Source organism: Drosophila yakuba, unplaced genomic scaffold (assembly GCF_016746365.2).
Source record: "Drosophila yakuba strain Tai18E2 unplaced genomic scaffold, Prin_Dyak_Tai18E2_2.1 Segkk15_quiver_pilon_scaf, whole genome shotgun sequence".
Classification (NCBI taxonomy): domain Eukaryota; kingdom Metazoa; phylum Arthropoda; class Insecta; order Diptera; family Drosophilidae; genus Drosophila; species Drosophila yakuba.
In genome coordinates, this window is record NW_025048787.1 from 46,313 (window position 1) to 71,972 (window position 25,660).

A 25,660-nucleotide genomic window follows, 5' to 3' on the forward strand; every position below is an offset into this window, starting at 1 on the left:
AAAGAATATATATTAGAATATAATATTATATATAGAAAATAATAACAGAATTGATATTCTATATTTTGTCTTTGTGTTAAGTTCAGCTGAATATATTATTGAAATGTTTATAAGGGGCAAACGGCACTGAAACTTCAAACATTTCTAAAAAATAGAAATTCTGCTAATGAAAGAATCGAAATATTGTTATTTTAATTGTTAGCCCAACATTAATAAAATAAAAGAAAAGGTTAATATAAAAACAGTTGTTTTATATTTTTTATTAGTGCTAACTTCCTTTAGAACACTGAAATAGTCATACGGAGCAAGAACCACGTTACCTTCAAACATCTATAAAAAATCAAAATTCTGCGAATGACAGTTTGGAAATAATGTAATTATATCGGTCAGTCCAATATTTAGAAAGTAACAGAAAACTATAACATAAAGATTGTTTATTAAAATTTTTTCTTAGTTTTAACTCAATTTGGGAATATTATTGAAGAGGTCGTACGGGGCCAGTGGAACTGCCCCTTCAACCGTCTGTAAAAAATAAAAGATCTGTAAAAACTTGTTTTGAAATTGGTTAATTACGTAGGGAAATTCAATATCTAATATACAAAAGAAAGAGATAATACAAAAAAGATTGCTTTATATTTTATTATTAAATAAAAACATTGTATGACATACTATATGAAGGCTGATATATGGTAGGGAAATTGATTTATTTTAGACAAATTATTTATAAAAATGCATGAAAACTTTAATCTACTAAAGCAAACACGTTATTATTTTAAGAAAATATTAAAAATCCATTGTTTTTGACAATATATGTATTTTTTAGAATCAAAAACTATTGCTGAATGATGCCGTAGAGCAAACTTTTTATGTAGTTCATTGTCAACTTAAATCAAGTAATAAAGTATCTCAAACAATAATAGACGCTCCTTTTTTAGGTTTTCCTAAAGGTCGAAAGTTGAAGTTGTAATAAACTTCGGGAATCTCTAAATTATTTTCATGATTTATAATTTAAAAACATGTTTTTCTATAAATTGCTCTAGATAAAAATGTAAATATTCAAGTTCAATCAACATTAAAAAGTCACTAAAACCATATATCAACATTTGAAAAATTCATAATGAAAAAATAATTATTTAAGAATGTAGAACTATTAAAACTTACTTTTAATAAATATTTTAAACACTTAATATTTAAAAAAAAAGTTTGCACTTCAAGCAAACATCAACATAGTAAATGACTGCTAGCAGTCGTATTGTCAAAGTGCTCTCCTCCTCGATTCTCATCCGGGCGAGGGAGGTTGGCAAACAGCGCGCGGACCATTTTCTGAAGAAAAAAAGTGTTCTTAGTGAAGAAAAATGTCTGATTCTGCAGTTGCAACGTCCGCTTCTCCAGTGGCTGCCCCATCCGCGACAGTTGAGAAAAAGGTGGCCCAAAAAAAGGCATCTGGATCTGCCGGCACAAAGGCAAAGAAAGCCAATGCGGCGCCGTCACATCCGCCAACTCAGCAAATGGTGGACGCTTCGATTAAAAATTTAAAGGAACGTGGCGGCTCATCACTTCTGGCAATAAAAAAATATATCACTGCCACTTATAAATGCGACGCCCAAAAGTTAGCTCCATTCATCAAGAAGTACTTAAAATCGGCCGTGGTCAATGGAAAGCTTATCCAAACAAAGGGAAAGGGTGCATCTGGATCATTTAAACTTTCGGCCTCCGCCAAGAAGGATAAGGATCCGAAGGCGAAGTCGAGGGTTTTGTCTGCTGAGAAAAAAGTGGAAAGCAAGAAGGTAGCATCCAAGAAGACTGGTGCTTCCTCCAAAAAAACTGCCGCTGGGGCTGCTGACAAAAAGCCCAAGGCTAAGAAGGCTGTGGCCACCAAAAAGACTGCCGAGAAAAAGAAAACCGAGAAGGCAAAAGCCAAGGATGCTAAGAAAACTGGAATCGTAAAGTCGAAGCCCGCCGCAACAAAGGCGAAAGCGACCGCGACCGCAGCGAAGTCGAAGGCTACAGCAGCCAAAGCCCCAAAGGCAAAGCCAGCGGCGTCTGCAAAACCCAAAAAGACTGCGAAGAAAGCAGCGGTTTCTGCTACGGCCAAGAAGCCGAAAGCAAAGACTACGGCCGCCAAGAAGTAAATTGTGAAAAAGTACAGTAGTTAGTACATGTTCGCAATCAAAATTTTAGATTTCAACATCTGAAATTTGTTTAAACAAGCCCTTTTCAGGGCTACAACGATTCGTTGCAAGAGAAAAAACTTTCATTTAAATGCTATTTGAAAATTAAAATGCTCCATTAATTTTATTGGCAACCATCGCGTCGTGTCTGGTTATTGAATTACGTTGCTTTTTGAGCGTATTGAGTTTTCGTTTCCGATTTTTTGGTATATATTTAAACAAATTTGAACAATTTTAACCCCATAGTGGGAATGGATAAGTTGAAATCGACGATATATTGAAAAATACATTTCCTTGGTGAAACACATTGTGGCCCTGAAAAGGGCCGTTTTGGATTAATGTCCGCAGCATTCGTAGGAACAAATTATTTGGAGCTGGTGTACTTGGTGACAGCCTTGGTTCCCTCACTGACAGCATGCTTGGCCAACTCTCCCGGCAGAAGCAGGCGAACAGCCGTTTGGATTTCTCGACTGGTGATGGTCGAGCGCTTGTTGTAGTGAGCCAGACGAGACGCCTCGGCAGCAATGCGCTCGAAAATATCATTTACAAAGCTGTTCATGATGCTCATCGCCTTAGATGAAATGCCGGTGTCAGGATGGACCTGCTTGAGAACCTTGTAAATGTAGATGGCATAGCTCTCCTTCCTCTTGCGCTTCTTTTTCTTGTCGGTCTTGGTGATATTCTTCTGAGCCTTGCCAGCCTTCTTGGCTGCCTTTCCACTAGTTTTCGGCGGCATTATTCACTTTACTTATATTTTCACAAACACAATTCACTTATCATAATGTGGCTCTGAACGCGTTCATTTTTATACTTTTTTACGAACAATCATTTCAGGTCTAAGTCACCCACCCCTAACTGAAAGCGCTGGCAGACGAAAAAGTATAAATATTTCCCTGCCGGGGTTCGGCCAGCATTCGTGTTCCGTGTGTAAAGTGAACTAAGTGAAATAAACGCAAAGCAAAATGTCTGGACGTGGAAAAGGTGGCAAAGTGAAGGGAAAGGCAAAGTCCCGCTCCAACCGTGCCGGTCTTCAATTCCCTGTGGGCCGTATTCACCGTCTGCTCCGGAAGGGCAACTACGCCGAGCGTGTTGGTGCAGGCGCTCCAGTTTACCTAGCAGCCGTAATGGAATATCTGGCCGCTGAAGTTCTCGAGTTGGCAGGCAATGCTGCTCGTGACAACAAGAAGACTAGAATTATTCCGCGTCATTTACAGCTGGCCATCCGCAACGACGAGGAGTTAAACAAGCTGCTCTCCGGCGTCACTATTGCCCAAGGTGGAGTCTTGCCGAATATTCAGGCTGTTCTGTTGCCCAAAAAGACCGAGAAGAAGGCTTAAACTAAACGTTTCAAAAGCTGAATACCTACTTGTACATAAAATCATCAATCAAACCGTCCTTTTCAGGACGACCAAATTGTTACCAAAGATTTGAAAAATTTTTTAACTACGTTACTATTATGTTGTATTGAATAAATTATACAAAAAATTATTTTAGGAATTGTCATATTTTATTTATATATGCAGTAAGATTTTTCAAATTTTCTATTATATAAAATATAAAGTAGTTTTTTTATTTTTCGCACTCCACGATGCGTTGATATACACACGGTGTCTGAATTCAGTACAGTCTGTACAAAGCCATGTTATGAATCTATCAATATATACACACTATACTCTCAATTTGGTCTACCTGAAGAAGCAATCAATGATCGACATTTAGTTTGATGCAATAGCGGACTACCTCATTCTTGGGGTTCCCAACCAATAAAAGGACATATTTTTTGAAAATGTACCTCCTTTTAAAAAGTTAGTGGTGGTCCTGAAAAGGACCGATTGCTTAATAAAAGTACAGGACTTTTTTTTAACCGCCAAATCCGTAGAGAGTGCGGCCTTGCCTCTTCAGAGCGTACACAACATCCATGGCTGTAACAGTCTTTCTCTTAGCGTGTTCGGTGTAGGTGACGGCATCACGAATTACGTTCTCCAAGAAAACCTTCAGAACACCACGCGTTTCCTCGTATATGAGTCCAGATATGCGCTTCACACCGCCACGACGAGCCAAACGGCGGATAGCAGGCTTCGTGATACCTTGGATGTTATCACGAAGCACTTTGCGATGACGCTTGGCGCCACCTTTTCCCAATCCCTTGCCTCCTTTACCACGACCAGTCATTATTCACTGTTTTATACTATTCTGCACACACACAGTCCGAAAGTCACTGAAGAACTAATTTCAACATTTTCTGTGTGCCTCTATTTATACGTAAAACGCCAAAAACCCGAGAGAGTACGAATGATATGTTCGTTTCGTTCCTCGCTCGTCAATGAGATGGCCTCTGTTTCTCTTTCTCTTTCTCACCATCCACGCTTGCTATATAAGTAGGTAGCAAATGCTCTGATCGTTTATTGTGTTTTGAAACGTGAAGTAGTGAACGTGAACTGTGGTGAAACTCAAATCGGAAATGGCTCGTACCAAGCAAACTGCACGTAAATCGACTGGTGGAAAGGCGCCACGCAAACAACTGGCTACTAAGGCCGCTCGCAAGAGCGCCCCTGCGACTGGAGGTGTAAAGAAGCCCCACCGCTATCGCCCTGGAACAGTGGCCTTGCGTGAGATCCGTCGCTACCAAAAGAGCACAGAGCTTCTGATCCGCAAACTGCCTTTCCAGCGTCTGGTGCGTGAAATCGCTCAGGACTTTAAGACTGACTTGCGATTCCAGAGCTCGGCTGTTATGGCCCTGCAGGAAGCTAGCGAAGCCTATCTGGTTGGTCTCTTTGAAGATACCAACTTGTGTGCCATTCATGCCAAACGTGTCACCATAATGCCGAAGGACATCCAATTAGCGCGACGCATCCGCGGCGAGCGTGCTTAAGTTGGCAAGGCTTCAATTGGCAGCCAAAGCCCTAGCATACTCTACAATCGGTCCTTTTCAGGACCACAAACCACATTCAATGAGATTTAAATTTTTCTTTTGCAGCCTATTTATAAAAGAATATATATTAGAATATAATATTATATATAGAAAATAATAACAGAATTGATATTCTATATTTTGTCTTTGTGTTAAGTTCAGCTGAATATATTATTGAAATGTTTATAAGGGGCAAACGGCACTGAAACTTCAAACATTTCTAAAAAATAGAAATTCTGCTAATGAAAGAATCGAAATATTGTTATTTTAATTGTTAGCCCAACATTAATAAAATAAAAGAAAAGGTTAATATAAAAACAGTTGTTTTATATTTTTTATTAGTGCTAACTTCCTTTAGAACACTGAAATAGTCATACGGAGCAAGAACCACGTTACCTTCAAACATCTATAAAAAATCAAAATTCTGCGAATGACAGTTTGGAAATAATGTAATTATATCGGTCAGTCCAATATTTAGAAAGTAACAGAAAACTATAACATAAAGATTGTTAATTAAAATTTTTTCTTAGTTTTAACTCAATTTGGGAATATTATTGAAGAGGTCGTACGGGGCCAGTGGAACTGCCCCTTCAACCGTCTGTAAAAAATAAAAGATCTGTAAAAACTTGTTTTGAAATTGGTTAATTACGTAGGGAAATTCAATATCTAATATACAAAAGAAAGAGATAATACAAAAAAGATTGCTTTATATTTTATTATTAAATAAAAACATTGTATGACATACTATATGAAGGCTGATATATGGTAGGGAAATTGATTTATTTTAGACAAATTATTTATAAAAATGCATGAAAACTTTAATCTACTAAAGCAAACACGTTATTATTTTAAGAAAATATTAAAAATCCATTGTTTTTGACAATATATGTATTTTTTAGAATCAAAAACTATTGCTGAATGATGCCGTAGAGCAAACTTTTTATGTAGTTCATTGTCAACTTAAATCAAGTAATAAAGTATCTCAAACAATAATAGACGCTCCTTTTTTAGGTTTTCCTAAAGGTCGAAAGTTGAAGTTGTAATAAACTTCGGGAATCTCTAAATTATTTTCATGATTTATAATTTAAAAACATGTTTTTCTATAAATTGCTCTAGATAAAAATGTGAATATTCAAGTTCAATCAACATTAAAAAGTCACTAAAACCATATATCAACATTTGAAAAATTCATAATGAAAAACTAATTATTTAAGAATGTAGAACTATTAAAACTTACTTTTAATAAATATTTTAAACACTTAATATTTAAAAAAAAAGTTTGCACTTCAAGCAAACATCAACATAGTAAATGACTGCTAGCAGTCGTATTGTCAAAGTGCTCTCCTCCTCGATTCTCATCCGGGCGAGGGAGGTTGGCAAACAGCGCGCGGACCATTTTCTGAAGAAAAAAAGTGTTCTTAGTGAAGAAAAATGTCTGATTCTGCAGTTGCAACGTCCGCTTCTCCAGTGGCTGCCCCATCCGCGACAGTTGAGAAAAAGGTGGCCCAAAAAAAGGCATCTGGATCTGCCGGCACAAAGGCAAAGAAAGCCAATGCGGCGCCGTCACATCCGCCAACTCAGCAAATGGTGGACGCTTCGATTAAAAATTTAAAGGAACGTGGCGGCTCATCACTTCTGGCAATAAAAAAATATATCACTGCCACTTATAAATGCGACGCCCAAAAGTTAGCTCCATTCATCAAGAAGTACTTAAAATCGGCCGTGGTCAATGGAAAGCTTATCCAAACAAAGGGAAAGGGTGCATCTGGATCATTTAAACTTTCGGCCTCCGCCAAGAAGGATAAGGATCCGAAGGCGAAGTCGAGGGTTTTGTCTGCTGAGAAAAAAGTGGAAAGCAAGAAGGTAGCATCCAAGAAGACTGGTGCTTCCTCCAAAAAAACTGCCGCTGGGGCTGCTGACAAAAAGCCCAAGGCTAAGAAGGCTGTGGCCACCAAAAAGACTGCCGAGAAAAAGAAAACCGAGAAGGCAAAAGCCAAGGATGCTAAGAAAACTGGAATCGTAAAGTCGAAGCCCGCCGCAACAAAGGCGAAAGCGACCGCGACCGCAGCGAAGTCGAAGGCTACAGCAGCCAAAGCCCCAAAGGCAAAGCCAGCGGCGTCTGCAAAACCCAAAAAGACTGCGAAGAAAGCAGCGGTTTCTGCTACGGCCAAGAAGCCGAAAGCAAAGACTACGGCCGCCAAGAAGTAAATTGTGAAAAAGTACAGTAGTTAGTACATGTTCGCAATCAAAATTTTAGATTTCAACATCTGAAATTTGTTTAAACAAGCCCTTTTCAGGGCTACAACGATTCGTTGCAAGAGAAAAAACTTTCATTTAAATGCTATTTGAAAATTAAAATGCTCCATTAATTTTATTGGCAACCATCGCGTCGTGTCTGGTTATTGAATTACGTTGCTTTTTGAGCGTATTGAGTTTTCGTTTCCGATTTTTTGGTATATATCTAAACAAATTTGAACAATTTTAACCCCATAGTGGGAATGGATAAGTTGAAATCGACGATATATTGAAAAATACATTTCCTTGGTGAAACACATTGTGGCCCTGAAAAGGGCCGTTTTGGATTAATGTCCGCAGCATTCGTAGGAACAAATTATTTGGAGCTGGTGTACTTGGTGACAGCCTTGGTTCCCTCACTGACAGCATGCTTGGCCAACTCTCCCGGCAGAAGCAGGCGAACAGCCGTTTGGATTTCTCGACTGGTGATGGTCGAGCGCTTGTTGTAGTGAGCCAGACGAGACGCCTCGGCAGCAATGCGCTCGAAAATATCATTTACAAAGCTGTTCATGATGCTCATCGCCTTAGATGAAATGCCGGTGTCAGGATGGACCTGCTTGAGAACCTTGTAAATGTAGATGGCATAGCTCTCCTTCCTCTTGCGCTTCTTTTTCTTGTCGGTCTTGGTGATATTCTTCTGAGCCTTGCCAGCCTTCTTGGCTGCCTTTCCACTAGTTTTCGGCGGCATTATTCACTTTACTTATATTTTCACAAACACAATTCACTTATCATAATGTGGCTCTGAACGCGTTCATTTTTATACTTTTTTACGAACAATCATTTCAGGTCTAAGTCACCCACCCCTAACTGAAAGCGCTGGCAGACGAAAAAGTATAAATATTTCCCTGCCGGGGTTCGGCCAGCATTCGTGTTCCGTGTGTTAAGTGAACTAAGTGAAATAAACGCAAAGCAAAATGTCTGGACGTGGAAAAGGTGGCAAAGTGAAGGGAAAGGCAAAGTCCCGCTCCAACCGTGCCGGTCTTCAATTCCCTGTGGGCCGTATTCACCGTCTGCTCCGGAAGGGCAACTACGCCGAGCGTGTTGGTGCAGGCGCTCCAGTTTACCTAGCAGCCGTAATGGAATATCTGGCCGCTGAAGTTCTCGAGTTGGCAGGCAATGCTGCTCGTGACAACAAGAAGACTAGAATTATTCCGCGTCATTTACAGCTGGCCATCCGCAACGACGAGGAGTTAAACAAGCTGCTCTCCGGCGTCACTATTGCCCAAGGTGGAGTCTTGCCGAATATTCAGGCTGTTCTGTTGCCCAAAAAGACCGAGAAGAAGGCTTAAACTAAACGTTTCAAAAGCTGAATACCTACTTGTACATAAAATCATCAATCAAACCGTCCTTTTCAGGACGACCAAATTGTTACCAAAGATTTGAAAAATTTTTTAACTACGTTACTATTATGTTGTATTGAATAAATTATACAAAAAATTATTTTAGGAATTGTCATATTTTATTTATATATGCAGTAAGATTTTTCAAATTTTCTATTATATAAAATATAAAGTAGTTTTTTTATTTTTCGCACTCCACGATGCGTTGATATACACACGGTGTCTGAATTCAGTACAGTCTGTACAAAGCCATGTTATGAATCTATCAATATATACACACTATACTCTCAATTTGGTCTACCTGAAGAAGCAATCAATGATCGACATTTAGTTTGATGCAATAGCGGACTACCTCATTCTTGGGGTTCCCAACCAATAAAAGGACATATTTTTTGAAAATGTACCTCCTTTTAAAAAGTTAGTGGTGGTCCTGAAAAGGACCGATTGCTTAATAAAAGTACAGGACTTTTTTTTAACCGCCAAATCCGTAGAGAGTGCGGCCTTGCCTCTTCAGAGCGTACACAACATCCATGGCTGTAACAGTCTTTCTCTTAGCGTGTTCGGTGTAGGTGACGGCATCACGAATTACGTTCTCCAAGAAAACCTTCAGAACACCACGCGTTTCCTCGTATATGAGTCCAGATATGCGCTTCACACCGCCACGACGAGCCAAACGGCGGATAGCAGGCTTCGTGATACCTTGGATGTTATCACGAAGCACTTTGCGATGACGCTTGGCGCCACCTTTTCCCAATCCCTTGCCTCCTTTACCACGACCAGTCATTATTCACTGTTTTATACTATTCTGCACACACACAGTCCGAAAGTCACTGAAGAACTAATTTCAACATTTTCTGTGTGCCTCTATTTATACGTAAAACGCCAAAAACCCGAGAGAGTACGAATGATATGTTCGTTTCGTTCCTCGCTCGTCAATGAGATGGCCTCTGTTTCTCTTTCTCTTTCTCACCATCCACGCTTGCTATATAAGTAGGTAGCAAATGCTCTGATCGTTTATTGTGTTTTGAAACGTGAAGTAGTGAACGTGAACTGTGGTGAAACTCAAATCGGAAATGGCTCGTACCAAGCAAACTGCACGTAAATCGACTGGTGGAAAGGCGCCACGCAAACAACTGGCTACTAAGGCCGCTCGCAAGAGCGCCCCTGCGACTGGAGGTGTAAAGAAGCCCCACCGCTATCGCCCTGGAACAGTGGCCTTGCGTGAGATCCGTCGCTACCAAAAGAGCACAGAGCTTCTGATCCGCAAACTGCCTTTCCAGCGTCTGGTGCGTGAAATCGCTCAGGACTTTAAGACTGACTTGCGATTCCAGAGCTCGGCTGTTATGGCCCTGCAGGAAGCTAGCGAAGCCTATCTGGTTGGTCTCTTTGAAGATACCAACTTGTGTGCCATTCATGCCAAACGTGTCACCATAATGCCGAAGGACATCCAATTAGCGCGACGCATCCGCGGCGAGCGTGCTTAAGTTGGCAAGGCTTCAATTGGCAGCCAAAGCCCTAGCATACTCTACAATCGGTCCTTTTCAGGACCACAAACCACATTCAATGAGATTTAAATTTTTCTTTTGCAGCCTATTTATAAAAGAATATATATTAGAATATAATATTATATATAGAAAATAATAACAGAATTGATATTCTATATTTTGTCTTTGTGTTAAGTTCAGCTGAATATATTATTGAAATGTTTATAAGGGGCAAACGGCACTGAAACTTCAAACATTTCTAAAAAATAGAAATTCTGCTAATGAAAGAATCGAAATATTGTTATTTTAATTGTTAGCCCAACATTAATAAAATAAAAGAAAAGGTTAATATAAAAACAGTTGTTTTATATTTTTTATTAGTGCTAACTTCCTTTAGAACACTGAAATAGTCATACGGAGCAAGAACCACGTTACCTTCAAACATCTATAAAAATCAAAATTCTGCGAATGACAGTTTGGAAATAATGTAATTATATCGGTCAGTCCAATATTTAGAAAGTAACAGAAAACTATAACATAAAGATTGTTAATTAAAATTTTTTCTTAGTTTTAACTCAATTTGGGAATATTATTGAAGAGGTCGTACGGGGCCAGTGGAACTGCCCCTTCAACCGTCTGTAAAAAATAAAAGATCTGTAAAAACTTGTTTTGAAATTGGTTAATTACGTAGGGAAATTCAATATCTAATATACAAAAGAAAGAGATAATACAAAAAAGATTGCTTTATATTTTATTATTAAATAAAAACATTGTATGACATACTATATGAAGGCTGATATATGGTAGGGAAATTGATTTATTTTAGACAAATTATTTATAAAAATGCATGAAAACTTTAATCTACTAAAGCAAACACGTTATTATTTTAAGAAAATATTAAAAATCCATTGTTTTTGACAATATATGTATTTTTTAGAATCAAAAACTATTGCTGAATGATGCCGTAGAGCAAACTTTTTATGTAGTTCATTGTCAACTTAAATCAAGTAATAAAGTATCTCAAACAATAATAGACGCTCCTTTTTTAGGTTTTCCTAAAGGTCGAAAGTTGAAGTTGTAATAAACTTCGGGAATCTCTAAATTATTTTCATGATTTCTAATTTAAAAACATGTTTTTCTATAAATTGCTCTAGATAAAAATGTGAATATTCAAGTTCAATCAACATTAAAAAGTCACTAAAACCATATATCAACATTTGAAAAATTCATAATGAAAAACTAATTATTTAAGAATGTAGAACTATTAAAACTTACTTTTAATAAATATTTTAAACACTTAATATTTAAAAAAAAAGTTTGCACTTCAAGCAAACATCAACATAGTAAATGACTGCTAGCAGTCGTATTGTCAAAGTGCTCTCCTCCTCGATTCTCATCCGGGCGAGGGAGGTTGGCAAACAGCGCGCGGACCATTTTCTGAAGAAAAAAAGTGTTCTTAGTGAAGAAAAATGTCTGATTCTGCAGTTGCAACGTCCGCTTCTCCAGTGGCTGCCCCATCCGCGACAGTTGAGAAAAAGGTGGCCCAAAAAAAGGCATCTGGATCTGCCGGCACAAAGGCAAAGAAAGCCAATGCGGCGCCGTCACATCCGCCAACTCAGCAAATGGTGGACGCTTCGATTAAAAATTTAAAGGAACGTGGCGGCTCATCACTTCTGGCAATAAAAAAATATATCACTGCCACTTATAAATGCGACGCCCAAAAGTTAGCTCCATTCATCAAGAAGTACTTAAAATCGGCCGTGGTCAATGGAAAGCTTATCCAAACAAAGGGAAAGGGTGCATCTGGATCATTTAAACTTTCGGCCTCCGCCAAGAAGGATAAGGATAAGGATCCGAAGGCGAAGTCGAGGGTTTTGTCTGCTGAGAAAAAAGTGGAAAGCAAGAAGGTAGCATCCAAGAAGACTGGTGCTTCCTCCAAAAAAACTGCCGCTGGGGCTGCTGACAAAAAGCCCAAGGCTAAGAAGGCTGTGGCCACCAAAAAGACTGCCGAGAAAAAGAAAACCGAGAAGGCAAAAGCCAAGGATGCTAAGAAAACTGGAATCGTAAAGTCGAAGCCCGCCGCAACAAAGGCGAAAGCGACCGCGACCGCAGCGAAGTCGAAGGCTACAGCAGCCAAAGCCCCAAAGGCAAAGCCAGCGGCGTCTGCAAAACCCAAAAAGACTGCGAAGAAAGCAGCGGTTTCTGCTACGGCCAAGAAGCCGAAAGCAAAGACTACGGCCGCCAAGAAGTAAATTGTGAAAAAGTACAGTAGTTAGTACATGTTCGCAATCAAAATTTTAGATTTCAACATCTGAAATTTGTTTAAACAAGCCCTTTTCAGGGCTACAACGATTCGTTGCAAGAGAAAAAACTTTCATTTAAATGCTATTTGAAAATTAAAATGCTCCATTAATTTTATTGGCAACCATCGCGTCGTGTCTGGTTATTGAATTACGTTGCTTTTTGAGCGTATTGAGTTTTCGTTTCCGATTTTTTGGTATATATCTAAACAAATTTGAACAATTTTAACCCCATAGTGGGAATGGATAAGTTGAAATCGACGATATATTGAAAAATACATTTCCTTGGTGAAACACATTGTGGCCCTGAAAAGGGCCGTTTTGGATTAATGTCCGCAGCATTCGTAGGAACAAATTATTTGGAGCTGGTGTACTTGGTGACAGCCTTGGTTCCCTCACTGACAGCATGCTTGGCCAACTCTCCCGGCAGAAGCAGGCGAACAGCCGTTTGGATTTCTCGACTGGTGATGGTCGAGCGCTTGTTGTAGTGAGCCAGACGAGACGCCTCGGCAGCAATGCGCTCGAAAATATCATTTACAAAGCTGTTCATGATGCTCATCGCCTTAGATGAAATGCCGGTGTCAGGATGGACCTGCTTGAGAACCTTGTAAATGTAGATGGCATAGCTCTCCTTCCTCTTGCGCTTCTTTTTCTTGTCGGTCTTGGTGATATTCTTCTGAGCCTTGCCAGCCTTCTTGGCTGCCTTTCCACTAGTTTTCGGCGGCATTATTCACTTTACTTATATTTTCACAAACACAATTCACTTATCATAATGTGGCTCTGAACGCGTTCATTTTTATACTTTTTTACGAACAATCATTTCAGGTCTAAGTCACCCACCCCTAACTGAAAGCGCTGGCAGACGAAAAAGTATAAATATTTCCCTGCCGGGGTTCGGCCAGCATTCGTGTTCCGTGTGTTAAGTGAACTAAGTGAAATAAACGCAAAGCAAAATGTCTGGACGTGGAAAAGGTGGCAAAGTGAAGGGAAAGGCAAAGTCCCGCTCCAACCGTGCCGGTCTTCAATTCCCTGTGGGCCGTATTCACCGTCTGCTCCGGAAGGGCAACTACGCCGAGCGTGTTGGTGCAGGCGCTCCAGTTTACCTAGCAGCCGTAATGGAATATCTGGCCGCTGAAGTTCTCGAGTTGGCAGGCAATGCTGCTCGTGACAACAAGAAGACTAGAATTATTCCGCGTCATTTACAGCTGGCCATCCGCAACGACGAGGAGTTAAACAAGCTGCTCTCCGGCGTCACTATTGCCCAAGGTGGAGTCTTGCCGAATATTCAGGCTGTTCTGTTGCCCAAAAAGACCGAGAAGAAGGCTTAAACTAAACGTTTCAAAAGCTGAATACCTACTTGTACATAAAATCATCAATCAAACCGTCCTTTTCAGGACGACCAAATTGTTACCAAAGATTTGAAAAATTTTTTAACTACGTTACTATTATGTTGTATTGAATAAATTATACAAAAAATTATTTTAGGAATTGTCATATTTTATTTATATATGCAGTAAGATTTTTCAAATTTTCTATTATATAAAATATAAAGTAGTTTTTTTATTTTTCGCACTCCACGATGCGTTGATATACACACGGTGTCTGAATTCAGTACAGTCTGTACAAAGCCATGTTATGAATCTATCAATATATACACACTATACTCTCAATTTGGTCTACCTGAAGAAGCAATCAATGATCGACATTTAGTTTGATGCAATAGCGGACTACCTCATTCTTGGGGTTCCCAACCAATAAAAGGACATATTTTTTGAAAATGTACCTCCTTTTAAAAAGTTAGTGGTGGTCCTGAAAAGGACCGATTGCTTAATAAAAGTACAGGACTTTTTTTTAACCGCCAAATCCGTAGAGAGTGCGGCCTTGCCTCTTCAGAGCGTACACAACATCCATGGCTGTAACAGTCTTTCTCTTAGCGTGTTCGGTGTAGGTGACGGCATCACGAATTACGTTCTCCAAGAAAACCTTCAGAACACCACGCGTTTCCTCGTATATGAGTCCAGATATGCGCTTCACACCGCCACGACGAGCCAAACGGCGGATAGCAGGCTTCGTGATACCTTGGATGTTATCACGAAGCACTTTGCGATGACGCTTGGCGCCACCTTTTCCCAATCCCTTGCCTCCTTTACCACGACCAGTCATTATTCACTGTTTTATACTATTCTGCACACACACAGTCCGAAAGTCACTGAAGAACTAATTTCAACATTTTCTGTGTGCCTCTATTTATACGTAAAACGCCAAAAACCCGAGAGAGTACGAATGATATGTTCGTTTCGTTCCTCGCTCGTCAATGAGATGGCCTCTGTTTCTCTTTCTCTTTCTCACCATCCACGCTTGCTATATAAGTAGGTAGCAAATGCTCTGATCGTTTATTGTGTTTTGAAACGTGAAGTAGTGAACGTGAACTGTGGTGAAACTCAAATCGGAAATGGCTCGTACCAAGCAAACTGCACGTAAATCGACTGGTGGAAAGGCGCCACGCAAACAACTGGCTACTAAGGCCGCTCGCAAGAGCGCCCCTGCGACTGGAGGTGTAAAGAAGCCCCACCGCTATCGCCCTGGAACAGTGGCCTTGCGTGAGATCCGTCGCTACCAAAAGAGCACAGAGCTTCTGATCCGCAAACTGCCTTTCCAGCGTCTGGTGCGTGAAATCGCTCAGGACTTTAAGACTGACTTGCGATTCCAGAGCTCGGCTGTTATGGCCCTGCAGGAAGCTAGCGAAGCCTATCTGGTTGGTCTCTTTGAAGATACCAACTTGTGTGCCATTCATGCCAAACGTGTCACCATAATGCCGAAGGACATCCAATTAGCGCGACGCATCCGCGGCGAGCGTGCTTAAGTTGGCAAGGCTTCAATTGGCAGCCAAAGCCCTAGCATACTCTACAATCGGTCCTTTTCAGGACCACAAACCACATTCAATGAGATTTAAATTTTTCTTTTGCAGCCTATTTATAAAAGAATATATATTAGAATATAATATTATATATAGAAAATAATAACAGAATTGATATTCTATATTTTGTCTTTGTGTTAAGTTCAGCTGAATATATTATTGAAATGTTTATAAGGGGCAAACGGCACTGAAACTTCAAACATTTCTAAAAAATAGAAATTCTGCTAATGAAAGAATCGAAATATTGTTATTTTAATTGTTAGCCCAACATTAATAAAATAAAAGAAAAGGTTAATATAAAAACAGTTGTTTTATATTTTTTATTAGTGCTAACTTCCTTTAGAACACTGAAATAGTCATACGGAGCAAGAACCACGTTACCTTCAAACATCTATAAAAAATCAAAATTCTGCGAATGACAGTTTGGAAATAATGTAATTATATCGGTCAGTCCAATATTTAGAAAGTAACAGAAAACTATAACATAAAGATTGTTAATTAAAATTTTTTCTTAGTTTTAACTCAATTTGGGAATATTATTGAAGAGGTCGTACGGGGCCAGTGGAACTGCCCCTTCAACCGTCTGTAAAAAATAAAAGATCTGTAAAAACTTGTTTTGAAATTGGTTAATTACGTAGGGAAATTCAATATCTAATATACAAAAGAAAGAGATAATACAAAAAAGATTGCTTTATATTTTATTATTAAATAAAAACATTGTATGACATACTATATGAAGGCTGATATATGGTAGGGAAATTGATTTATTTTAGACAAATTATTTATAAAAATGCATGAAAACTTTAATCTACTAAAGCAAACACGTTATTATTTTAAGAAAATATTAAAAATCCATTGTTTTTGACAATATATGTATTTTTTAGAATCAAAAACTATTGCTGAATGATGCCGTAGAGCAAACTTTTTATGTAGTTCATTGTCAACTTAAATCAAGTAATAAAGTATCTCAAACAATAATAGACGCTCCTTTTTTAGGTTTTCCTAAAGGTCGAAAGTTGAAGTTGTAATAAACTTCGGGAATCTCTAAATTATTTTCATGATTTATAATTTAAAAACATGTTTTTCTATAAATTGCTCTAGATAAAAATGTGAATATTCAAGTTCAATCAACATTAAAAAGTCACTAAAACCATATATCAACATTTGAAAAATTCATAATGAAAAACTAATTATTTAAGAATGTAGAACTATTAAAACTTACTTTTAATAAATATTTTAAACACTTAATATTTAAAAAAAAAGTTTGCACTTCAAGCAAACATCAACATAGTAAATGACTGCTAGCAGTCGTATTGTCAAAGTGCTCTCCTCCTCGATTCTCATCCGGGCGAGGGAGGTTGGCAAACAGCGCGCGGACCATTTTCTGAAGAAAAAAAGTGTTCTTAGTGAAGAAAAATGTCTGATTCTGCAGTTGCAACGTCCGCTTCTCCAGTGGCTGCCCCATCCGCGACAGTTGAGAAAAAGGTGGCCCAAAAAAAGGCATCTGGATCTGCCGGCACAAAGGCAAAGAAAGCCAATGCGGCGCCGTCACATCCGCCAACTCAGCAAATGGTGGACGCTTCGATTAAAAATTTAAAGGAACGTGGCGGCTCATCACTTCTGGCAATAAAAAAATATATCACTGCCACTTATAAATGCGACGCCCAAAAGTTAGCTCCATTCATCAAGAAGTACTTAAAATCGGCCGTGGTCAATGGAAAGCTTATCCAAACAAAGGGAAAGGGTGCATCTGGATCATTTAAACTTTCGGCCTCCGCCAAGAAGGATAAGGATCCGAAGGCGAAGTCGAGGGTTTTGTCTGCTGAGAAAAAAGTGGAAAGCAAGAAGGTAGCATCCAAGAAGACTGGTGCTTCCTCCAAAAAAACTGCCGCTGGGGCTGCTGACAAAAAGCCCAAGGCTAAGAAGGCTGTGGCCACCAAAAAGACTGCCGAGAAAAAGAAAACCGAGAAGGCAAAAGCCAAGGATGCTAAGAAAACTGGAATCGTAAAGTCGAAGCCCGCCGCAACAAAGGCGAAAGCGACCGCGACCGCAGCGAAGTCGAAGGCTACAGCAGCCAAAGCCCCAAAGGCAAAGCCAGCGGCGTCTGCAAAACCCAAAAAGACTGCGAAGAAAGCAGCGGTTTCTGCTACGGCCAAGAAGCCGAAAGCAAAGACTACGGCCGCCAAGAAGTAAATTGTGAAAAAGTACAGTAGTTAGTACATGTTCGCAATCAAAATTTTAGATTTCAACATCTGAAATTTGTTTAAACAAGCCCTTTTCAGGGCTACAACGATTCGTTGCAAGAGAAAAAACTTTCATTTAAATGCTATTTGAAAATTAAAATGCTCCATTAATTTTATTGGCAACCATCGCGTCGTGTCTGGTTATTGAATTACGTTGCTTTTTGAGCGTATTGAGTTTTCGTTTCCGATTTTTTGGTATATATCTAAACAAATTTGAACAATTTTAACCCCATAGTGGGAATGGATAAGTTGAAATCGACGATATATTGAAAAATACATTTCCTTGGTGAAACACATTGTGGCCCTGAAAAGGGCCGTTTTGGATTAATGTCCGCAGCATTCGTAGGAACAAATTATTTGGAGCTGGTGTACTTGGTGACAGCCTTGGTTCCCTCACTGACAGCATGCTTGGCCAACTCTCCCGGCAGAAGCAGGCGAACAGCCGTTTGGATTTCTCGACTGGTGATGGTCGAGCGCTTGTTGTAGTGAGCCAGACGAGACGCCTCGGCAGCAATGCGCTCGAAAATATCATTTACAAAGCTGTTCATGATGCTCATCGCCTTAGATGAAATGCCGGTGTCAGGATGGACCTGCTTGAGAACCTTGTAAATGTAGATGGCATAGCTCTCCTTCCTCTTGCGCTTCTTTTTCTTGTCGGTCTTGGTGATATTCTTCTGAGCCTTGCCAGCCTTCTTGGCTGCCTTTCCACTAGTTTTCGGCGGCATTATTCACTTTACTTATATTTTCACAAACACAATTCACTTATCATAATGTGGCTCTGAACGCGTTCATTTTTATACTTTTTTACGAACAATCATTTCAGGTCTAAGTCACCCACCCCTAACTGAAAGCGCTGGCAGACGAAAAAGTATAAATATTTCCCTGCCGGGGTTCGGCCAGCATTCGTGTTCCGTGTGTTAAGTGAACTAAGTGAAATAAACGCAAAGCAAAATGTCTGGACGTGGAAAAGGTGGCAAAGTGAAGGGAAAGGCAAAGTCCCGCTCCAACCGTGCCGGTCTTCAATTCCCTGTGGGCCGTATTCACCGTCTGCTCCGGAAGGGCAACTACGCCGAGCGTGTTGGTGCAGGCGCTCCAGTTTACCTAGCAGCCGTAATGGAATATCTGGCCGCTGAAGTTCTCGAGTTGGCAGGCAATGCTGCTCGTGACAACAAGAAGACTAGAATTATTCCGCGTCATTTACAGCTGGCCATCCGCAACGACGAGGAGTTAAACAAGCTGCTCTCCGGCGTCACTATTGCCCAAGGTGGAGTCTTGCCGAATATTCAGGCTGTTCTGTTGCCCAAAAAGACCGAGAAGAAGGCTTAAACTAAACGTTTCAAAAGCTGAATACCTACTTGTACATAAAATCATCAATCAAACCGTCCTTTTCAGGACGACCAAATTGTTACCAAAGATTTGAAAAATTTTTTAACTACGTTACTATTATGTTGTATTGAATAAATTATACAAAAAATTATTTTAGGAATTGTCATATTTTATTTATATATGCAGTAAGATTTTTCAAATTTTCTATTATATAAAATATAAAGTAGTTTTTTTATTTTTCGCACTCCACGATGCGTTGATATACACACGGTGTCTGAATTCAGTACAGTCTGTACAAAGCCATGTTATGAATCTATCAATATATACACACTATACTCTCAATTTGGTCTACCTGAAGAAGCAATCAATGATCGACATTTAGTTTGATGCAATAGCGGACTACCTCATTCTTGGGGTTCCCAACCAATAAAAGGACATATTTTTTGAAAATGTACCTCCTTTTAAAAAGTTAGTGGTGGTCCTGAAAAGGACCGATTGCTTAATAAAAGTACAGGACTTTTTTTTAACCGCCAAATCCGTAGAGAGTGCGGCCTTGCCTCTTCAGAGCGTACACAACATCCATGGCTGTAACAGTCTTTCTCTTAGCGTGTTCGGTGTAGGTGACGGCATCACGAATTACGTTCTCCAAGAAAACCTTCAGAACACCACGCGTTTCCTCGTATATGAGTCCAGATATGCGCTTCACACCGCCACGACGAGCCAAACGGCGGATAGCAGGCTTCGTGATACCTTGGATGTTATCACGAAGCACTTTGCGATGACGCTTGGCGCCACCTTTTCCCAATCCCTTGCCTCCTTTACCACGACCAGTCATTATTCACTGTTTTATACTATTCTGCACACACACAGTCCGAAAGTCACTGAAGAACTAATTTCAACATTTTCTGTGTGCCTCTATTTATACGTAAAACGCCAAAAACCCGAGAGAGTACGAATGATATGTTCGTTTCGTTCCTCGCTCGTCAATGAGATGGCCTCTGTTTCTCTTTCTCTTTCTCACCATCCACGCTTGCTATATAAGTAGGTAGCAAATGCTCTGATCGTTTATTGTGTTTTGAAACGTGAAGTAGTGAACGTGAACTGTGGTGAAACTCAAATCGGAAATGGCTCGTACCAAGCAAACTGCACGTAAATCGACTGGTGGAAAGGCGCCACGCAAACAACTGGCTACTAAGGCCGCTCGCAAGAGCGCCCCTGCGACTGGAGGTGTAAAGAAGCCCCACCGCTATCGCCCTGGAACAGTGGCCTTGCGTGAGATCCGTCGCTACCAAAAGAGCACAGAGCTTCTGATCCGCAAACTGCCTTTCCAGCGTCTGGTGCGTGAAATCGCTCAGGACTTTAAGACTGACTTGCGATTCCAGAGCTCGGCTGTTATGGCCCTGCAGGAAGCTAGCGAAGCCTATCTGGTTGGTCTCTTTGAAGATACCAACTTGTGTGCCATTCATGCCAAACGTGTCACCATAATGCCGAAGGACATCCAATTAGCGCGACGCATCCGCGGCGAGCGTGCTTAAGTTGGCAAGGCTTCAATTGGCAGCCAAAGCCCTAGCATACTCTACAATCGGTCCTTTTCAGGACCACAAACCACATTCAATGAGATTTAAATTTTTCTTTTGCAGCCTATTTATAAAAGAATATATATTAGAATATAATATTATATATAGAAAATAATAACAGAATTGATATTCTATATTTTGTCTTTGTGTTAAGTTCAGCTGAATATATTATTGAAATGTTTATAAGGGGCAAACGGCACTGAAACTTCAAACATTTCTAAAAAATAGAAATTCTGCTAATGAAAGAATCGAAATATTGTTATTTTAATTGTTAGCCCAACATTAATAAAATAAAAGAAAAGGTTAATATAAAAACAGTTGTTTTATATTTTTTATTAGTGCTAACTTCCTTTAGAACACTGAAATAGTCATACGGAGCAAGAACCACGTTACCTTCAAACATCTATAAAAAATCAAAATTCTGCGAATGACAGTTTGGAAATAATGTAATTATATCGGTCAGTCCAATATTTAGAAAGTAACAGAAAACTATAACATAAAGATTGTTAATTAAAATTTTTTCTTAGTTTTAACTCAATTTGGGAATATTATTGAAGAGGTCGTACGGGGCCAGTGGAACTGCCCCTTCAACCGTCTGTAAAAAATAAAAGATCTGTAAAAACTTGTTTTGAAATTGGTTAATTACGTAGGGAAATTCAATATCTAATATACAAAAGAAAGAGATAATACAAAAAAGATTGCTTTATATTTTATTATTAAATAAAAACATTGTATGACATACTATATGAAGGCTGATATATGGTAGGGAAATTGATTTATTTTAGACAAATTATTTATAAAAATGCATGAAAACTTTAATCTACTAAAGCAAACACGTTATTATTTTAAGAAAATATTAAAAATCCATTGTTTTTGACAATATATGTATTTTTTAGAATCAAAAACTATTGCTGAATGATGCCGTAGAGCAAACTTTTTATGTAGTTCATTGTCAACTTAAATCAAGTAATAAAGTATCTCAAACAATAATAGACGCTCCTTTTTTAGGTTTTCCTAAAGGTCGAAAGTTGAAGTTGTAATAAACTTCGGGAATCTCTAAATTATTTTCATGATTTCTAATTTAAAAACATGTTTTTCTATAAATTGCTCTAGATAAAAATGTGAATATTCAAGTTCAATCAACATTAAAAAGTCACTAAAACCATATATCAACATTTGAAAAATTCATAATGAAAAACTAATTATTTAAGAATGTAGAACTATTAAAACTTACTTTTAATAAATATTTTAAACACTTAATATTTAAAAAAAAAGTTTGCACTTCAAGCAAACATCAACATAGTAAATGACTGCTAGCAGTCGTATTGTCAAAGTGCTCTCCTCCTCGATTCTCATCCGGGCGAGGGAGGTTGGCAAACAGCGCGCGGACCATTTTCTGAAGAAAAAAAGTGTTCTTAGTGAAGAAAAATGTCTGATTCTGCAGTTGCAACGTCCGCTTCTCCAGTGGCTGCCCCATCCGCGACAGTTGAGAAAAAGGTGGCCCAAAAAAAGGCATCTGGATCTGCCGGCACAAAGGCAAAGAAAGCCAATGCGGCGCCGTCACATCCGCCAACTCAGCAAATGGTGGACGCTTCGATTAAAAATTTAAAGGAACGTGGCGGCTCATCACTTCTGGCAATAAAAAAATATATCACTGCCACTTATAAATGCGACGCCCAAAAGTTAGCTCCATTCATCAAGAAGTACTTAAAATCGGCCGTGGTCAATGGAAAGCTTATCCAAACAAAGGGAAAGGGTGCATCTGGATCATTTAAACTTTCGGCCTCCGCCAAGAAGGATAAGGATAAGGATCCGAAGGCGAAGTCGAGGGTTTTGTCTGCTGAGAAAAAAGTGGAAAGCAAGAAGGTAGCATCCAAGAAGACTGGTGCTTCCTCCAAAAAAACTGCCGCTGGGGCTGCTGACAAAAAGCCCAAGGCTAAGAAGGCTGTGGCCACCAAAAAGACTGCCGAGAAAAAGAAAACCGAGAAGGCAAAAGCCAAGGATGCTAAGAAAACTGGAATCGTAAAGTCGAAGCCCGCCGCAACAAAGGCGAAAGCGACCGCGACCGCAGCGAAGTCGAAGGCTACAGCAGCCAAAGCCCCAAAGGCAAAGCCAGCGGCGTCTGCAAAACCCAAAAAGACTGCGAAGAAAGCAGCGGTTTCTGCTACGGCCAAGAAGCCGAAAGCAAAGACTACGGCCGCCAAGAAGTAAATTGTGAAAAAGTACAGTAGTTAGTACATGTTCGCAATCAAAATTTTAGATTTCAACATCTGAAATTTGTTTAAACAAGCCCTTTTCAGGGCTACAACGATTCGTTGCAAGAGAAAAAACTTTCATTTAAATGCTATTTGAAAATTAAAATGCTCCATTAATTTTATTGGCAACCATCGCGTCGTGTCTGGTTATTGAATTACGTTGCTTTTTGAGCGTATTGAGTTTTCGTTTCCGATTTTTTGGTATATATCTAAACAAATTTGAACAATTTTAACCCCATAGTGGGAATGGATAAGTTGAAATCGACGATATATTGAAAAATACATTTCCTTGGTGAAACACATTGTGGCCCTGAAAAGGGCCGTTTTGGATTAATGTCCGCAGCATTCGTAGGAACAAATTATTTGGAGCTGGTGTACTTGGTGACAGCCTTGGTTCCCTCACTGACAGCATGCTTGGCCAACTCTCCCGGCAGAAGCAGGCGAACAGCCGTTTGGATTTCTCGACTGGTGATGGTCGAGCGCTTGTTGTAGTGAGCCAGACGAGACGCCTCGGCAGCAATGCGCTCGAAAATATCATTTACAAAGCTGTTCATGATGCTCATCGCCTTAGATGAAATGCCGGTGTCAGGATGGACCTGCTTGAGAACCTTGTAAATGTAGATGGCATAGCTCTCCTTCCTCTTGCGCTTCTTTTTCTTGTCGGTCTTGGTGATATTCTTCTGAGCCTTGCCAGCCTTCTTGGCTGCCTTTCCACTAGTTTTCGGCGGCATTATTCACTTTACTTATATTTTCACAAACACAATTCACTTATCATAATGTGGCTCTGAACGCGTTCATTTTTATACTTTTTTACGAACAATCATTTCAGGTCTAAGTCACCCACCCCTAACTGAAAGCGCTGGCAGACGAAAAAGTATAAATATTTCCCTGCCGGGGTTCGGCCAGCATTCGTGTTCCGTGTGTAAGTGAACTAAGTGAAATAAACGCAAAGCAAAATGTCTGGACGTGGAAAAGGTGGCAAAGTGAAGGGAAAGGCAAAGTCCCGCTCCAACCGTGCCGGTCTTCAATTCCCTGTGGGCCGTATTCACCGTCTGCTCCGGAAGGGCAACTACGCCGAGCGTGTTGGTGCAGGCGCTCCAGTTTACCTAGCAGCCGTAATGGAATATCTGGCCGCTGAAGTTCTCGAGTTGGCAGGCAATGCTGCTCGTGACAACAAGAAGACTAGAATTATTCCGCGTCATTTACAGCTGGCCATCCGCAACGACGAGGAGTTAAACAAGCTGCTCTCCGGCGTCACTATTGCCCAAGGTGGAGTCTTGCCGAATATTCAGGCTGTTCTGTTGCCCAAAAAGACCGAGAAGAAGGCTTAAACTAAACGTTTCAAAAGCTGAATACCTACTTGTACATAAAATCATCAATCAAACCGTCCTTTTCAGGACGACCAAATTGTTACCAAAGATTTGAAAAATTTTTTAACTACGTTACTATTATGTTGTATTGAATAAATTATACAAAAAATTATTTTAGGAATTGTCATATTTTATTTATATATGCAGTAAGATTTTTCAAATTTTCTATTATATAAAATATAAAGTAGTTTTTTTATTTTTCGCACTCCACGATGCGTTGATATACACACGGTGTCTGAATTCAGTACAGTCTGTACAAAGCCATGTTATGAATCTATCAATATATACACACTATACTCTCAATTTGGTCTACCTGAAGAAGCAATCAATGATCGACATTTAGTTTGATGCAATAGCGGACTACCTCATTCTTGGGGTTCCCAACCAATAAAAGGACATATTTTTTGAAAATGTACCTCCTTTTAAAAAGTTAGTGGTGGTCCTGAAAAGGACCGATTGCTTAATAAAAGTACAGGACTTTTTTTTAACCGCCAAATCCGTAGAGAGTGCGGCCTTGCCTCTTCAGAGCGTACACAACATCCATGGCTGTAACAGTCTTTCTCTTAGCGTGTTCGGTGTAGGTGACGGCATCACGAATTACGTTCTCCAAGAAAACCTTCAGAACACCACGCGTTTCCTCGTATATGAGTCCAGATATGCGCTTCACACCGCCACGACGAGCCAAACGGCGGATAGCAGGCTTCGTGATACCTTGGATGTTATCACGAAGCACTTTGCGATGACGCTTGGCGCCACCTTTTCCCAATCCCTTGCCTCCTTTACCACGACCAGTCATTATTCACTGTTTTATACTATTCTGCACACACACAGTCCGAAAGTCACTGAAGAACTAATTTCAACATTTTCTGTGTGCCTCTATTTATACGTAAAACGCCAAAAACCCGAGAGAGTACGAATGATATGTTCGTTTCGTTCCTCGCTCGTCAATGAGATGGCCTCTGTTTCTCTTTCTCTTTCTCACCATCCACGCTTGCTATATAAGTAGGTAGCAAATGCTCTGATCGTTTATTGTGTTTTGAAACGTGAAGTAGTGAACGTGAACTGTGGTGAAACTCAAATCGGAAATGGCTCGTACCAAGCAAACTGCACGTAAATCGACTGGTGGAAAGGCGCCACGCAAACAACTGGCTACTAAGGCCGCTCGCAAGAGCGCCCCTGCGACTGGAGGTGTAAAGAAGCCCCACCGCTATCGCCCTGGAACAGTGGCCTTGCGTGAGATCCGTCGCTACCAAAAGAGCACAGAGCTTCTGATCCGCAAACTGCCTTTCCAGCGTCTGGTGCGTGAAATCGCTCAGGACTTTAAGACTGACTTGCGATTCCAGAGCTCGGCTGTTATGGCCCTGCAGGAAGCTAGCGAAGCCTATCTGGTTGGTCTCTTTGAAGATACCAACTTGTGTGCCATTCATGCCAAACGTGTCACCATAATGCCGAAGGACATCCAATTAGCGCG

General features: G+C 39.9%; 20 protein-coding genes across 20 annotated transcripts; 10 read left to right on the forward strand and 10 right to left on the reverse strand.

Moving 5' to 3' along the window:
• Nucleotides 1-1,314: 1,314 nt before the first annotated feature.
• LOC120322185 (histone H1) lies at nucleotides 1,315-2,220 on the forward strand. The gene has a single exon (XM_039377241.2). The coding sequence runs from the start codon at nucleotides 1,356-1,358 to the stop codon at nucleotides 2,130-2,132; it is 777 nt and encodes a 258-aa protein (XP_039233175.1). The 5' UTR covers nucleotides 1,315-1,355; the 3' UTR covers nucleotides 2,133-2,220.
• A 266-nt stretch (nucleotides 2,221-2,486) lies between these two features.
• On the reverse strand, nucleotides 2,487-2,958 carry LOC120322208 (histone H2B). Its single transcript, XM_039377265.2, has one exon. It carries the CDS (start codon nucleotides 2,905-2,907, stop codon nucleotides 2,536-2,538), a length of 372 nt encoding a protein of 123 aa, XP_039233199.1. The 5' UTR covers nucleotides 2,908-2,958; the 3' UTR covers nucleotides 2,487-2,535.
• A 114-nt stretch (nucleotides 2,959-3,072) lies between these two features.
• On the forward strand, nucleotides 3,073-3,573 carry LOC120322187 (histone H2A). The gene has a single exon (XM_039377243.2). It carries the CDS (start codon nucleotides 3,134-3,136, stop codon nucleotides 3,506-3,508), a length of 375 nt encoding a protein of 124 aa, XP_039233177.1. The 5' UTR covers nucleotides 3,073-3,133; the 3' UTR covers nucleotides 3,509-3,573.
• Nucleotides 3,574-3,990: 417 nt separating this feature from the next.
• LOC120322221 (histone H4) lies at nucleotides 3,991-4,409 on the reverse strand. The gene has a single exon (XM_039377277.2). The coding sequence runs from the start codon at nucleotides 4,341-4,343 to the stop codon at nucleotides 4,032-4,034; it is 312 nt and encodes a 103-aa protein (XP_039233211.1). The 5' UTR covers nucleotides 4,344-4,409; the 3' UTR covers nucleotides 3,991-4,031.
• A 2,063-nt stretch (nucleotides 4,410-6,472) lies between these two features.
• Nucleotides 6,473-7,378, forward strand: LOC120322181 (histone H1). Its single transcript, XM_039377237.2, has one exon. The coding sequence runs from the start codon at nucleotides 6,514-6,516 to the stop codon at nucleotides 7,288-7,290; it is 777 nt and encodes a 258-aa protein (XP_039233171.1). The 5' UTR covers nucleotides 6,473-6,513; the 3' UTR covers nucleotides 7,291-7,378.
• Nucleotides 7,379-7,644: 266 nt separating this feature from the next.
• Nucleotides 7,645-8,116, reverse strand: LOC120322203 (histone H2B). The gene has a single exon (XM_039377260.2). It carries the CDS (start codon nucleotides 8,063-8,065, stop codon nucleotides 7,694-7,696), a length of 372 nt encoding a protein of 123 aa, XP_039233194.1. The 5' UTR covers nucleotides 8,066-8,116; the 3' UTR covers nucleotides 7,645-7,693.
• Nucleotides 8,117-8,235: 119 nt separating this feature from the next.
• LOC120322191 (histone H2A) lies at nucleotides 8,236-8,731 on the forward strand. Its single transcript, XM_039377248.2, has one exon. It carries the CDS (start codon nucleotides 8,292-8,294, stop codon nucleotides 8,664-8,666), a length of 375 nt encoding a protein of 124 aa, XP_039233182.1. The 5' UTR covers nucleotides 8,236-8,291; the 3' UTR covers nucleotides 8,667-8,731.
• Nucleotides 8,732-9,148: 417 nt separating this feature from the next.
• Nucleotides 9,149-9,567, reverse strand: LOC120322215 (histone H4). The gene has a single exon (XM_039377272.2). It carries the CDS (start codon nucleotides 9,499-9,501, stop codon nucleotides 9,190-9,192), a length of 312 nt encoding a protein of 103 aa, XP_039233206.1. The 5' UTR covers nucleotides 9,502-9,567; the 3' UTR covers nucleotides 9,149-9,189.
• A 2,062-nt stretch (nucleotides 9,568-11,629) lies between these two features.
• Nucleotides 11,630-12,541, forward strand: LOC120322178 (histone H1-like). The gene has a single exon (XM_039377235.2). It carries the CDS (start codon nucleotides 11,671-11,673, stop codon nucleotides 12,451-12,453), a length of 783 nt encoding a protein of 260 aa, XP_039233169.1. The 5' UTR covers nucleotides 11,630-11,670; the 3' UTR covers nucleotides 12,454-12,541.
• A 266-nt stretch (nucleotides 12,542-12,807) lies between these two features.
• LOC120322204 (histone H2B) lies at nucleotides 12,808-13,279 on the reverse strand. The gene has a single exon (XM_039377261.2). It carries the CDS (start codon nucleotides 13,226-13,228, stop codon nucleotides 12,857-12,859), a length of 372 nt encoding a protein of 123 aa, XP_039233195.1. The 5' UTR covers nucleotides 13,229-13,279; the 3' UTR covers nucleotides 12,808-12,856.
• Nucleotides 13,280-13,398: 119 nt separating this feature from the next.
• Nucleotides 13,399-13,894, forward strand: LOC120322192 (histone H2A). The gene has a single exon (XM_039377249.2). The coding sequence runs from the start codon at nucleotides 13,455-13,457 to the stop codon at nucleotides 13,827-13,829; it is 375 nt and encodes a 124-aa protein (XP_039233183.1). The 5' UTR covers nucleotides 13,399-13,454; the 3' UTR covers nucleotides 13,830-13,894.
• Nucleotides 13,895-14,311: 417 nt separating this feature from the next.
• Nucleotides 14,312-14,730, reverse strand: LOC120322217 (histone H4). Its single transcript, XM_039377273.2, has one exon. It carries the CDS (start codon nucleotides 14,662-14,664, stop codon nucleotides 14,353-14,355), a length of 312 nt encoding a protein of 103 aa, XP_039233207.1. The 5' UTR covers nucleotides 14,665-14,730; the 3' UTR covers nucleotides 14,312-14,352.
• Nucleotides 14,731-16,793: 2,063 nt separating this feature from the next.
• LOC120322182 (histone H1) lies at nucleotides 16,794-17,699 on the forward strand. Its single transcript, XM_039377238.2, has one exon. The coding sequence runs from the start codon at nucleotides 16,835-16,837 to the stop codon at nucleotides 17,609-17,611; it is 777 nt and encodes a 258-aa protein (XP_039233172.1). The 5' UTR covers nucleotides 16,794-16,834; the 3' UTR covers nucleotides 17,612-17,699.
• A 266-nt stretch (nucleotides 17,700-17,965) lies between these two features.
• LOC120322205 (histone H2B) lies at nucleotides 17,966-18,437 on the reverse strand. Its single transcript, XM_039377262.2, has one exon. The coding sequence runs from the start codon at nucleotides 18,384-18,386 to the stop codon at nucleotides 18,015-18,017; it is 372 nt and encodes a 123-aa protein (XP_039233196.1). The 5' UTR covers nucleotides 18,387-18,437; the 3' UTR covers nucleotides 17,966-18,014.
• Nucleotides 18,438-18,556: 119 nt separating this feature from the next.
• LOC120322189 (histone H2A) lies at nucleotides 18,557-19,052 on the forward strand. Its single transcript, XM_039377246.2, has one exon. The coding sequence runs from the start codon at nucleotides 18,613-18,615 to the stop codon at nucleotides 18,985-18,987; it is 375 nt and encodes a 124-aa protein (XP_039233180.1). The 5' UTR covers nucleotides 18,557-18,612; the 3' UTR covers nucleotides 18,988-19,052.
• A 417-nt stretch (nucleotides 19,053-19,469) lies between these two features.
• On the reverse strand, nucleotides 19,470-19,888 carry LOC120322213 (histone H4). The gene has a single exon (XM_039377270.2). It carries the CDS (start codon nucleotides 19,820-19,822, stop codon nucleotides 19,511-19,513), a length of 312 nt encoding a protein of 103 aa, XP_039233204.1. The 5' UTR covers nucleotides 19,823-19,888; the 3' UTR covers nucleotides 19,470-19,510.
• A 2,063-nt stretch (nucleotides 19,889-21,951) lies between these two features.
• Nucleotides 21,952-22,863, forward strand: LOC120322177 (histone H1-like). Its single transcript, XM_039377234.2, has one exon. It carries the CDS (start codon nucleotides 21,993-21,995, stop codon nucleotides 22,773-22,775), a length of 783 nt encoding a protein of 260 aa, XP_039233168.1. The 5' UTR covers nucleotides 21,952-21,992; the 3' UTR covers nucleotides 22,776-22,863.
• A 266-nt stretch (nucleotides 22,864-23,129) lies between these two features.
• On the reverse strand, nucleotides 23,130-23,601 carry LOC120322210 (histone H2B). Its single transcript, XM_039377267.2, has one exon. The coding sequence runs from the start codon at nucleotides 23,548-23,550 to the stop codon at nucleotides 23,179-23,181; it is 372 nt and encodes a 123-aa protein (XP_039233201.1). The 5' UTR covers nucleotides 23,551-23,601; the 3' UTR covers nucleotides 23,130-23,178.
• A 118-nt stretch (nucleotides 23,602-23,719) lies between these two features.
• LOC120322193 (histone H2A) lies at nucleotides 23,720-24,215 on the forward strand. Its single transcript, XM_039377250.2, has one exon. The coding sequence runs from the start codon at nucleotides 23,776-23,778 to the stop codon at nucleotides 24,148-24,150; it is 375 nt and encodes a 124-aa protein (XP_039233184.1). The 5' UTR covers nucleotides 23,720-23,775; the 3' UTR covers nucleotides 24,151-24,215.
• Nucleotides 24,216-24,632: 417 nt separating this feature from the next.
• Nucleotides 24,633-25,051, reverse strand: LOC120322218 (histone H4). The gene has a single exon (XM_039377274.2). The coding sequence runs from the start codon at nucleotides 24,983-24,985 to the stop codon at nucleotides 24,674-24,676; it is 312 nt and encodes a 103-aa protein (XP_039233208.1). The 5' UTR covers nucleotides 24,986-25,051; the 3' UTR covers nucleotides 24,633-24,673.
• Nucleotides 25,052-25,660: the final 609 nt, after the last annotated feature.

Excerpts from the sequence above, each read along its gene's own strand:
- LOC120322218 (XM_039377274.2), bottom strand. The coding sequence starts at position 24,985 with ATGACTGGTCGTGGTAAAGGAGGCAAGGGATTGGGAAAAGGTGGCGCC.
- LOC120322187 (XM_039377243.2), top strand. The coding sequence starts at position 3,134 with ATGTCTGGACGTGGAAAAGGTGGCAAAGTGAAGGGAAAGGCAAAGTCC.
- LOC120322185 (XM_039377241.2), top strand. The coding sequence starts at position 1,356 with ATGTCTGATTCTGCAGTTGCAACGTCCGCTTCTCCAGTGGCTGCCCCA.
- LOC120322205 (XM_039377262.2), bottom strand. The coding sequence starts at position 18,386 with ATGCCGCCGAAAACTAGTGGAAAGGCAGCCAAGAAGGCTGGCAAGGCT.
- LOC120322221 (XM_039377277.2), bottom strand. The coding sequence starts at position 4,343 with ATGACTGGTCGTGGTAAAGGAGGCAAGGGATTGGGAAAAGGTGGCGCC.
- LOC120322215 (XM_039377272.2), bottom strand. The coding sequence starts at position 9,501 with ATGACTGGTCGTGGTAAAGGAGGCAAGGGATTGGGAAAAGGTGGCGCC.
- LOC120322182 (XM_039377238.2), top strand. The coding sequence starts at position 16,835 with ATGTCTGATTCTGCAGTTGCAACGTCCGCTTCTCCAGTGGCTGCCCCA.
- LOC120322210 (XM_039377267.2), bottom strand. The coding sequence starts at position 23,550 with ATGCCGCCGAAAACTAGTGGAAAGGCAGCCAAGAAGGCTGGCAAGGCT.
- LOC120322208 (XM_039377265.2), bottom strand. The coding sequence starts at position 2,907 with ATGCCGCCGAAAACTAGTGGAAAGGCAGCCAAGAAGGCTGGCAAGGCT.
- LOC120322203 (XM_039377260.2), bottom strand. The coding sequence starts at position 8,065 with ATGCCGCCGAAAACTAGTGGAAAGGCAGCCAAGAAGGCTGGCAAGGCT.
- LOC120322213 (XM_039377270.2), bottom strand. The coding sequence starts at position 19,822 with ATGACTGGTCGTGGTAAAGGAGGCAAGGGATTGGGAAAAGGTGGCGCC.
- LOC120322193 (XM_039377250.2), top strand. The coding sequence starts at position 23,776 with ATGTCTGGACGTGGAAAAGGTGGCAAAGTGAAGGGAAAGGCAAAGTCC.
- LOC120322191 (XM_039377248.2), top strand. The coding sequence starts at position 8,292 with ATGTCTGGACGTGGAAAAGGTGGCAAAGTGAAGGGAAAGGCAAAGTCC.
- LOC120322204 (XM_039377261.2), bottom strand. The coding sequence starts at position 13,228 with ATGCCGCCGAAAACTAGTGGAAAGGCAGCCAAGAAGGCTGGCAAGGCT.
- LOC120322189 (XM_039377246.2), top strand. The coding sequence starts at position 18,613 with ATGTCTGGACGTGGAAAAGGTGGCAAAGTGAAGGGAAAGGCAAAGTCC.
- LOC120322177 (XM_039377234.2), top strand. The coding sequence starts at position 21,993 with ATGTCTGATTCTGCAGTTGCAACGTCCGCTTCTCCAGTGGCTGCCCCA.
- LOC120322178 (XM_039377235.2), top strand. The coding sequence starts at position 11,671 with ATGTCTGATTCTGCAGTTGCAACGTCCGCTTCTCCAGTGGCTGCCCCA.
- LOC120322192 (XM_039377249.2), top strand. The coding sequence starts at position 13,455 with ATGTCTGGACGTGGAAAAGGTGGCAAAGTGAAGGGAAAGGCAAAGTCC.
- LOC120322181 (XM_039377237.2), top strand. The coding sequence starts at position 6,514 with ATGTCTGATTCTGCAGTTGCAACGTCCGCTTCTCCAGTGGCTGCCCCA.
- LOC120322217 (XM_039377273.2), bottom strand. The coding sequence starts at position 14,664 with ATGACTGGTCGTGGTAAAGGAGGCAAGGGATTGGGAAAAGGTGGCGCC.